General features: G+C 48.2%; 1 protein-coding gene across 2 annotated transcripts; it reads left to right on the top strand.

Annotated features, from left to right (window-relative positions):
- The first annotated feature begins 7,035 nt into the window (after positions 1–7,035).
- On the top strand, positions 7,036–10,954 carry LOC120681680 (putative B3 domain-containing protein Os04g0346900). 2 transcript variants are annotated; one of them, XM_039963267.1, is made up of 8 exons: positions 7,036–7,178; positions 7,246–7,507; positions 8,405–8,487; positions 8,579–8,867; positions 8,967–9,133; positions 9,418–9,687; positions 9,761–9,928; positions 10,332–10,954. In XM_039963267.1, exons 1-8 carry the CDS (start codon positions 7,104–7,106, stop codon positions 10,584–10,586), a joined length of 1,569 nt encoding a protein of 522 aa, XP_039819201.1. In that variant the 5' UTR covers positions 7,036–7,103; the 3' UTR covers positions 10,587–10,954. The 2 variants fall into 2 exon arrangements, with proteins under 2 accessions (XP_039819201.1, XP_039819202.1); XM_039963268.1 differs by having other exon boundaries at positions 7,037–7,178; positions 9,764–9,928.
- The last annotated feature ends 323 nt before the right edge of the window (positions 10,955–11,277 follow it).

Raw genomic sequence — 11,277 nt, forward strand, 5'->3', positions numbered from 1 at the left:
CAGCCTTGCTTGTGGCTCCACTTTGTTTTCAGGTGATACTTTTGAAGATCAGATAGCTAGTTTGACTTGGCCGTGTGTTTTACCGCCTGGTTGGTCGGTGGAGTGGGATACGACTCCGGCCAACGATGACAATGCCGAGTGATGTCATGTACGGGCTTCATCATGACATCATGTATCGTCATTTATAACTCATTTTATTTCCGCTGCAGTGAACTCTGAACTACTTTCTTTTCGAACTTCAATTACCTTTCGGAGTTTTCGAAACTGGTTTGTAATAATTAAGTTAAGACTCTGTAATGTATTATATCTGTGAAATGTAGTACTCTCTGGACTCACCTTCGTGTGGGTTGCATGTAAGCTTTGGGTTCGATCGACGGTCAGGTGGATTCTTCGGGACTTTACCCGACAGCACTGCCGAATTACTCCGTTTGAAGTGCGTGTTAGCCGGGATTATTTTTAAGACGATGGTTAGCGCACTTGAGCCAGATTAATTAGGGCGGTACTAACCAAGGCGGGATTATTTTTAGACTAACCAAGACGGCACATTTCATTCCAGTACATACTACTTACACTGCCAAGAAGTATGCTGAGATCTATCTCGATCGCATTGTTTGCTTGCATGGGGTACCCAAGACAATCATTTCTGATCGTGGGACACAGTTTGTTGCACACTTTTGGGAAAAGTTGCAAGCATCCCTTGGGACAAAATTAATTCGAAGCTCAGCTTATCACCCACAGACTGATGGACAAACTGAGAGGGGGAACCAAATCCTGGAAGACATGTTGAGGGCTTGCGTCATTCATTATGACAAGAGTTGGGACAAATGTCTAGCTCTAGCGGAGTTCTCGTACAACAATAGTTACCAAGAGAGTTTGAAAATGGCACCATTTGAGGCCTTATATGGTCGACGGTGTCGTACCCCTTTGAGCTGGTCGCAAGTCGGAGAACGAGTGGTATTCGGGCCCGATCTCGTATCAGAGGCAGAAGAGAAGGTGAGGGTAATACAAGAGAATTTGAAGGCCGCCCAGTCTAGGCAAAAGAGTTATTTTGATAAAAGGATAGACCCTTTGCAATTTGAAGTGGGTAATCATGTCTATCTTCACGTCTCGCCAACCAAGGGTGTGCAGAGATTCGGCGTGAAGGGCAAATTAGCTCCCCGATATGTTGGCCCTTATGAAATCACTGATATTTGTGGACCCGTAGCCTATAGACTACGACTTCCTCCTCGACTGGCAGCAGTACATGAGCAGCACATCTTGGCAGGCACGTGTTGTTCCGTACAATAGGAGCAGCCACCATGTTAGTGGTCTCCAGAGGTTCTGCCGGGATAATGGGATCAAGGTGGGGGATGTGTGCACCTTCAAAATCGTTGACACTACCCTGTGGCATGTCATCATCGAGCCTCGGTAACCTAGTACCAGTTAGCACATCAATTCACCTGTGTTTTGGTATCTGTTGTTAAAAAAACACAGGATGTTACTGTTCGTAGCATTGGATGTACAGGTTTTACCGGTACCTTGACTTGTACTGTTATAAGTGCTTGATTGGAACACTTCAGGGAGAGGTCCTGTCTGCAGACTCAGGGTGCAGTTACAAGATCGATGTCATTGGCTTAACTTCATCGAATTGATTAACTTAGATCGGGTGGTGATGGAGAGGAAGTTTCAGGTTTGTAAGCTAGCTAAGATTCAGGTTCTAGCCAAGGTTGAACCTTAGAGAGCAATCAGATGCAGCAAAGGTCAAAGTTCACGTTGTTTGTGAACCTACTATGAGGCTAGAAGTTCGGTTTCATTGTGGTGGCTTTGAACCTGACTGAACTATATGTTTTTAATCAAGAAAACTCTTGATTAATACTTATCAAACTGTGCTAAAACCAAAGCTTATATTTCTTTTTTGGAAAATGATAAATAATGCTGACAGTGCACGCATAATTAACCTACTAAACACGGTGTCATACTGGTGGTACTATCTACACATAATTTACCGGGCAGATTACAAAAACCCAACATTAACCTACTTAAACTGTCAATCTTAGGTCAACAACGAACCCTTCCAACGTACATACATAAACTGAAAAAAAATCTAACCTTGGTAAATGCCCCCATCAAACTACAAACAAATAGAACTAAATAAAACATTGCAATCCTTGGTAATATACTCCCGCTAAATATTCCTAAATGGAAAAGTCTAATTTGAGCCCTCTAGTCTCGTGATTTCGAGTATACAAGAAATGGAAGGGGCGGTGATGTCAAGGGAAGGGGAGGGGACGTCGGGAGGGGGGAGTAACAAATTGATGCACCTTCAACTCCGGTGACGGGTGACCTCTTCTTCGACGAGCACCTCTTCTCCGACAACAGCACCAATATCGATGAGCACATGAGAGTTAGGGTGGAGTCTTAAGTTGAGAAGAAGTTTTGTGGCTACCGGAATAGTGGGAAGGATTGAAAGCTCGCCGGCTTGGGGTTTAGGATGGTGAGAGGATAGTGGCGTTGTCCTATCACGGTGGTAGAGGAGGCCGGTTGGGAGGATCAATGGCAGGGACCATTAAGGTAGTGGTTAGTAGTGGCTGTGGTTTTGGGTGGTGGACCCAAGTCAGCAAGGGAGCCTCTACCTCTTTTTTAAAAACAAATATCACATACCCGTTTAATTCGCTCTCACAAAAATCGGACCCAGATCTGCTAGATGTACTCAGGTGCTGTAATCACTAGGCTAGAGACCAGTTTCAGGGGCGTTCTTAACTAATCCATATTGGAAGAGTCATACCCTCCTGGTTGCCTCCATTTCTAAAATTTATATCCAAACTTATTCTAGTTAAATGTTCTAACAAATCCAGCTAAAAAAGATTGGAACCCAGCCACCCAGGTGACCAAATGCACCTGGGCAGTTGTAGGTACGACCCAATGTTCCAAGGGGAAATTGTGTTCTTGCCACTGTTTTGAACCCTAATCAGTGTTATACTAAACGCTAAATGATAAACAGTCGGTCACCTCCAGTTTAGCTCATTATTTCGGTAAAACGGGTGTTTAAACAGGCAAAACGGTTGTTTAGACGGTCCAAATAATAGATTAAACGGAAATAGTGTATCACTATGTATCGTTTTAACTATGTAAACGAGTGTTCTTCCAGCGAGATCGAACTAGTCTTAGCTAACCCCCGAGTACTCACCCTCTGGGCATAGACGGGTGTATTACGCCACCCGGCTGTGGTTTTCCACACCTCGACATCCACCATTGTTGACCGCTCGAAGCTTCGCCCCGCGTGTCGACCTCCGTCTTCCGGCCTTCCTCCGCATGAACTCAGCATGCGGTGAGCTTTGTCGCATCCTCCTCGACCCCCCCCCCCCCCAACCTCTTTCCGTGCCCCTCACCGCACCGCCGCCGCGGGAACATGGCGTCGGCCGGCCGCTGCCCCTGCTGCACCGTCCCAGACTGCCCCTGCAAGGGCCGCGCCATGTTGTCGCGTGCGCCAACCCCACGTGGGCTGCCTTGGCCGCGGGCTAGCCCCGCCTCCCCGCGTACCCCGACCACCGCCGTATAATTTAAACTATGTAAACGACCGTTTAGGCAAACAATGACCCTAATTGTGATTTTACCGCCACATTCTTTCATTTTGCTTTTTTACCCTCATATTTGGAAATAAAGTCTCATTTTACTCCTACACCGGTAATAACACATAACAGTGTCAAAGAAGACAATTTTGCCCTTGCAAATATAGCTCAACTTTTTTAGAACCCCATGAATATACCCTTACAGATTTTTTTAGGTGCTCGTTTGTCTGTTTCGGAATATCTATTTGAATAAGTTGTACCGAATCTTGCAAAAGAAGAAGAAGAGTTGTGCTGATCAATGAATACCTTTTTTGCCGAGCTTGTCATGAAAAAGTTTGTCGTGAAAAACTTGCATTGTTCGGAACGGAAAAAAGAAAAAGCGGTTCTATAGCCTATAGGAAATTACAGAGGGAACGGAGGGGGGGGGGGGTGATGGGAGAAAAAGGCTAGGGAAGGGTTTAATTTGTACGGTGGCTGTTTCACTGCTCCTGGATCCAAGAACTAACACTCGTAGTAGACTAACTACGGCGCTCCATTGGCGATGCATGCGATCTCCTGCACTCGCACCTACTCCCTCCATTCCAAATTATAAATTATAAGTCATTCTAAGAATTTTGGAGGGTCAAATCATCTCAAAGTTTAACCAAAATTATAGAGAAAAATACAAAGATTTATGACATCAAATAGGTATACTATGAAAATATAGGTAACAAAGAATCTAATGATACTTAATTGGTATCATAAATGTTATTATTTTGTTATATAAATTTGATCAAATTTGAAAAATTTTGACTCTCCAAAATTTTTGTAATGACTTATAATATGAAACGGAGGGAGTAGTATGTAGCTAGCACGTACCTACATACGCACGCATTTGTACCCCCTAGTTATAGATGGCCATTCGGGCGGCCCGGCCCGGCCCGGCCCTGGCCCAGGCCCGCCCTAGCCCGTTCTTTAACGGGCCGTGCCTAGCCCGGCCCAATTGCTCTGCGGGCCGGGCCGTGCCTGCCCACGGGCTCCCCTGGCGGCCCAGGCACGAGCCCACGGGCCACTTTCGTGCCGGGCCAGCCCGAAACAGCCCGGCCCAACAACACAGATCAGGCGGCCCGCGGCCCAACAACACAGATCGCGTCGACGACTCCGTGGCGGCCGGCGTCGCGGCCGCTGCGGAGATGAGGAGGCGGCAGACGGCAGGGGGTGACGAGGAGGCGGTGGCCGGTGCCGCGGAGCCGAGGATGCGGTGGTCGGCGAGGCGGAGATGAGGAGGCGCCGAGGTGCCGACCGGCGGGGCGGAGAACCGGAGACGAGGAGGCGGCGTCCGGCGGGGCGGAGGCACGGAGCCGAGGAGGCCGCGGGCGGCGGGGCGGAGACGAGGAGCGGCGGGCCGGGGAGGCAGCAGCAGAGGATAAGGAGCTGCTGGCAGCGCCCGTCGCCGGATTTCCACCGCCAGCAGCGGGAGAGGGCGAGGAGGCCACGGCCCATAAGCGGCGGGGCGGAGCCGCGGTGACGAGGAGCGGGGGGCGCTGCGCTTGCGGGGGGAGGGGGCGGGGGAGCGCCACTCGGGGCGGCCGGGTGGGTCTGGTAGACTTAGGTCTAGGGTTTGGAGTGGGTGTGTGTGTGGGCTGGGCTGTGGCCTGTGAAAGTTAGCGGGCCGCCTACGGCCCGGCCTGCAACTTCCGTGCTGGACCGTGCCGGCCCACGGGCAGGGGGTGCGGCCCAAGCCCGGGCACGGGGTGCGGGCCGGGCTGGCCCGAGCATGATTTTGACCGGGCCGGGCCATGCTTGGGCCAGGCCAAATTTGCCGTGCTCGGGGCGGGCCTTTGCGCCGCGGGCCGCATGGCCATCTATACCCCTAGTGCAGCCACAGTCAGTCAGCCACAGCTGGCTACAGAAGCCTACGCAGCAGAGAGAGAGAGCTAGAGAGGAGCGTGCGTGCTGGTGGATGCTGCCCCGCCACTCGCGCCGCCCGAGCCCGCCCGACGCGCCGCACGGACCTGGCGCGCACGCTGCCGCGGCTAGGAATGAAAATGATAGGGAAATAGAAAAATGGATATTCGAGATATCCGAATCTGTTTTTATACGTATTCGATTCATTTCCATTCTAAGAGGTGGAAACTGGAAGGAAACCAAAAAACAGATATCCAAAATATCCGAATCTATTTCCATACTTAGCCGCAGCCACCGCGCCGCCCGAGCCCTACCTCCGCACTGCACGGACCTGGTACGCGAGCTAAAGGCAGCTGTCGTAGCCGTAGCCTCCGTGCAGGCCCCGTGCCGCCGCAGCTGCTGGCCGCCACGTGCCGCCTCTGCTCGAGGAAATCGTCTCCTAAACCTTCGTGCATACGTCAAACTTTAAATTTATCTTTTAAAAAATATTTTATTCTGATCATCGAGATTCTCTATTCTATATCCAGTTCTTCAATACTCTTTCATACCCTACTTTATACCAACTACCAACAGCACAACCTACTTATCAGATTATTTTTTTCTCTCACCCCTACTTCCTTTATTTGCTGCACTCCCTACCACATCATTCTCTCTCTCTCTCCCATCTCTTCACCCTTCTCTCTAGCCTGCCATCCCCGCGCCTCCTACCTCACCGGCGGCGACAGGCCTCTCCCTTCCCATGGGCTTACGCACAGCCACTAGTGCCGTCTCCCTAACCGACGGCGGCAGATCGGTGGAGCAGAGCCCCGACGGAGCTCTCCTTCCCATTTGTGGCCTCCCGTGCACCTACAGGCCTCCCCTTCCCTCGAGCTCCGGCGGCGGCGACGAATTGAGCGGCTCGGCCCTCTTCCACCATCAGATCAGTGACGACAAGCGGTGGCGGCGCGGCCTCGATTTCCCCAGCTCACTTTTCATTTCCTTCTCCGCCCCCTATGCACCTCCTCCCTCGCCGCCCTCTGCTCCTCCTCCCCCATCCACTCGCGCGAGCGTCGGTTGTGGCGGTGGAGCCTCGACTCGCGCGCACGCCGGCCGCGGTGGCGGAGCAGAGCACAGGGAGCAACGGCTGGAGGTGAGGTGGGGCTAGCAAGCGGTATAGCGCTCCTCTATCCCGCTAGAAATAGCGGACTCATTTTCCCATCCTCTTATTTAGCATTGCTTATTATAGAGTAGATGGTGCTGGGATTTACGCTACCCTGTACTGGAGGAAGGGGTAGCGTACCTAGTGCAGACAACCTAAGGTTCGCACGGGATGGGAGAGAATGTCGGGGAGAAAAGTAAGGGAAGAACCACACAAGTTGAAGGAATACAGAGATAAATGATATATTTATGTTTCCTTATATTAAAAAGTGTCTTTTTCTAAATGTTTTAAATTCTTGACGCAGGCACGCAGCTAACGGAGTCAATACTAAAAATAAACGAAGACTTTAGAGTGAAAAAGTAAAAAACAGGGATAAAAATATAGTGAAAAAAGTAAAATAAAATTACAATTAGAATTTAAAACAGAGGCAACGCAATAACCCATCGTGTCCCAATTATCAACGGGGGAAACCTTTGGGTTACCCAGGTGCCTCTACATGTCCCCGGCGGAAAACCCCACTCTACCCAGGCATGGCTTCGTCCGGCGACCACGCCGCGGCCGCCAAGCACCTCAGGGTGCTGCTGCCGTTCACCTGCGACAGTCTGGTCAGTAAAGACCGGCGCCTTCTCTCGCCGCCTCTGGCGATGCTGATCTTTTTCTTCCACTCTGCAGCGCATCCCCGACGAGCTCGCCGAGGAGGCCCTCGTCGTTGGCCCGATGGGCGGCAATGGCAAGGTCTTATGGCGCGTCGAGGTCGGGCGCGACGGCGACGGCGCGTTCCTGGGCCGCGGCTGGCCCGAGCTCGCCGACGCGTGCGGCGTCGGCGCAGGGTGGCTCCTCGTCCTCCGCCACCGCGGCCGCGGCGTGCTGACGGTCAAGGCCTTCGACCGCACCCGCTGCCTCAGGGACCTCGGCGCTCCCGCTCCGTCTCCAGGTAACAAAGATTCCGCGCATTTGCAAGAATCTTAGGATTCAAGACTTGCGAATTCGGTTCCCTCTCCGGTTGTCGGAGTCTCAGATGAATTAGAAATTAGTCACCTGAATTTGATGGGCGCTTCAGCTCTTTCTGTAATTTTATCCTGTTCTTCCCTCACTGCGGACCCTCTTTTGGTTCGATATAAGATAAGAAAGATTGTAAACCTAATTTCGGTTGAGAAAGGAAACAAATTGTAACCCCTCTTCTTGCAGTAGCACCGTGTGCCTATAATGGAACATCTATCAGTAACGTGGGTGATCCGCTTGGCCTCTGAAACCTAATTGTAATGCTGCAATGGTGTAGTCCTAAAAATTACTATGTTCAAAATAACTGGGGATCAGGAGCTTGCGACAAGTTACCTTTACAGAAAAGAGTATATGATTTCCGTTTAGTGATTAATTGATGTAGCCTAGCAGCCCACAGAATTGCACGGCTAGTTTCTTTTTGTGGCAAGCGTTAACTATCTTTTTGTTTCTTCTCTTTCAAGCCCAAAAAAACTTGCTAATCAATGTGGACTGACTTAATTAAGGGGGTGCATGCTTTTTTCTTGGGTGGGACTTTCTAGAGAGACTCTAAAAAGCATGTTATCTCCTTTTATGATAAAGTAGATTTCTGTTTTGTGTTCAACTTGGATGCTATAAAGCTAATTTTTACATTGTGGGTCCTTAAAATGTGCACCTGATTTTGTAAAGATTTAAAACATTTTTGTTAATGATTGGGGACAGGGAAGCTTTGCAAGAAGATATTTGAACCGAAGTGGTATATGGGACCTTACCTGCTTCTAATTCTAAAGTGCTAAGAATGAATTTCTATTTCCAGTTCAAACTGGTTGTTTCTAACTCTTACTTTATTCAGCTGAAGCAGCCGTGAGTGGCAAAGCCACCGCTCGTAAACCACAGTTCATCATTGCGCTTTCAACCGATTTCATGGAAAAGATGGTTCGCAGACTGTTGCTGCTAATTCTTTTTGCTCACTTTATTTTCATTTACTGGAATGGCCTCACTTTACTCTTTTATTGTATTATTGCAGCCAATACCTGCTAAGTTTTTGCAACAGCACATCCCCAAAGAGCACCAGAACAATTGTATGGCCATTGTTCTGGGCCCCCATGGCAAAGTTTATAACATTAAACTTGAGACATATCGATCGGACATGTTCTTCAAAGGTGGCTGGTCGCAGTTTATGGTGTTTCATGACATTACAGAATCTAATGCCCTGCTGGTGAGGTATGAGGGCAACATGGTTTTCACTGTCAAAGTGTTTGGCACTGATGGATTTCCGAGAGATTCCAAGCAGAAGGAAAACAGAGCCCAACAAAGTGAGCAAGTGATACATAACTTTATTATATTTTGAATCTTCTAGTAATGGATTAGAATGAGTTAAATATTGAAGTGAATGTCTCTGTTGTCTTATCAAGGATCAACATTACCACATAGTGAGAAGTTGCAGAAAGCACCATCTGTTTCCTTTCAGAAGCATAAGCGTAAGAACAAGACATCATTAGGAAGGAACTCGATCTACAAGATTGGGCCGCCGTCATGGATAAAGAAGCAGATCAACACCAACACACTTGAAAAGCATCTTGTAAGCATAACCTTGCATTTGATTATTAAATAAGATAAAATCATCTGTTTGATAGGAATATGAGCTGTAAACATTATAGGTCATGGTTTTATTGGCATCAGAGACTTCTGTTACCTTCGTCTTTTTCATTATGGGGAGATTGAGCCAACATCTTCATTCGATTGCCTCTAACTACTGATAATACATGTGCATGCTAACAGGATGAAACTAGTCAACGAATTGACATACTAGATTTGAAATAATGCTAGATATTGTATTCATTTATGCATTTGCAATTATTGCAGGCTTTGGCAAAAGCTTTCTGTGATGCTATTGGGTTGCGGAAACCATGCACAATAACACTGAGAACCTCAAGAGCAGATGGTACTAAATCTTGGCTTGTGCATGGACTCACATGCAAAACTAGCAGCTACCTGCTTGTGCAGGGTTGGAGACAGTTCTGCCAGGAAAATCATCTCAAGGAAGGGGATACCTGCACCTTCAATGTCATCGAAACCACACTGTGGAATGTACTTATCACGCGCCATGAGGAAAAGATGAATCAGTTCTGCTATGTGAGTTACATGCTGAAGCACTTATCCCTTTTTGTCTAGTGAATTATCAATATTTACATGTACTTGGGATCAGCAGGAAACCCCTAAGAGCAAGAAAAACAAGTCAAATACTGATGGACAAAAGATGCTTCAAGGCTCCATGAATTATTTGAACAAGAGTAGGACAAAAAGTGTCTTTGAGATTGGGCCACCTGCTTGGGTAAAGAAGGAGATCAATGCCAGCACAATTGAAAATCACCTCGTAAGCACAACTATTTCTCTATTGATTGTGAGTAAAAAGTTGTAAATAGGATAAACATGTTCCAACTTTTAGGAAAAACTGAACTGAAATATGCTAGGATATGCATGCAAGACTTTAAAGGGCTTTGTTACTATTGTATATGCATGCAAGCCCTCTGCTGAGTAGCTTACATGTCAGAATGCCGAGACATGAACTTACTTTTTTATTTGATGCTATAGTTACTGATAATTTATGTATGTGTGTTATCACAACAGGAAACAAAATGATAAGAAACTACAGCACTAGGAGTCATTATTCATCCACAGTGATACATTGATTGTCAACAATTGCTGACATAGTTTGTTGGTTGATTGGACTTCTGTGATTGTCAACAATTGCTTACATGCGACTGCAATTCTTGCAGAATTTGCCACTGCCCTTCTGTAAGGCGATTGGATTTCGACAACGCTGCATGATCACGCTCAAAACTTCTACCAGCAGCACCAAATCTTGGCAGGCGTGTCTAAACCTGTACCAGAATTGCGGCCAGCTGGTTGGAGGCTGGAAGAGTTTCTGCCTCGATAATGGGATCAGGGTGGGCGATGTCTGCACCATGGAGATCATAGAAACCACCCTGTGGAATGTCACCGTCAATCGTCGAGAAGATAGGACCAGGTAGTGCTGCTGTTTGAAAGCACTGGAGTTGGCCAGTTTGGGAGAGCTTTTGTTTGGGGCTTCGTTGTAAGTTGGCCAGTTTGGGAGAGCTTTTGTTTGGGGCTTCGTCGGAGTAGCTGACACTCCTAGAAGCTCTCTCCCAAACAGGCCTAAGTGCCAAGCCAAGTTAAGGCATGCACCAGTGTCCACTGGACTCCCTCTTGGAAGTGTAGATGAGGCCAACTGCCGAAGTTGCAGTAGCCATAACAACTGCAGGTCGATCTGCTCAAGTTAACAAAACACAATTATTGAGGATGATGGCTATAGAACACTCGAGTAGAGTTTATTCCATTGGCCACACGTTACCATGCAGTTGCAGAGTTGATCACGCTATGTCGTCTGGCTTTCCTTCTGTTTAAGATGCACCTACGGTTTACTAATGTGCATTGGTGGTGCTGATGAGTCACGAGTGACTGATGCAGAATGTACGCGTGGCCACAGCCGATTGTACTGGAAACGTGCCATGATGTTTACCATTGGCCTCTTGATTTTTTTTACTACAAATATCACGTACGGGTAGCTATATAAGTTGAGCACCTGCATGTGGTGGGCGACATAAGTTGTTCTCGATGCAGTGTCTCGGCACGGAGCCAACTTCTTGGCCTAGAGGACCCATTTAAGACCGCAGCGCCTCGGTGCTCGGACCGCGACCCCAG

The sequence above is a fragment of the Panicum virgatum genome, chromosome 7N (assembly GCF_016808335.1).
Source record: "Panicum virgatum strain AP13 chromosome 7N, P.virgatum_v5, whole genome shotgun sequence".
Taxonomy (NCBI): domain Eukaryota; kingdom Viridiplantae; phylum Streptophyta; class Magnoliopsida; order Poales; family Poaceae; genus Panicum; species Panicum virgatum.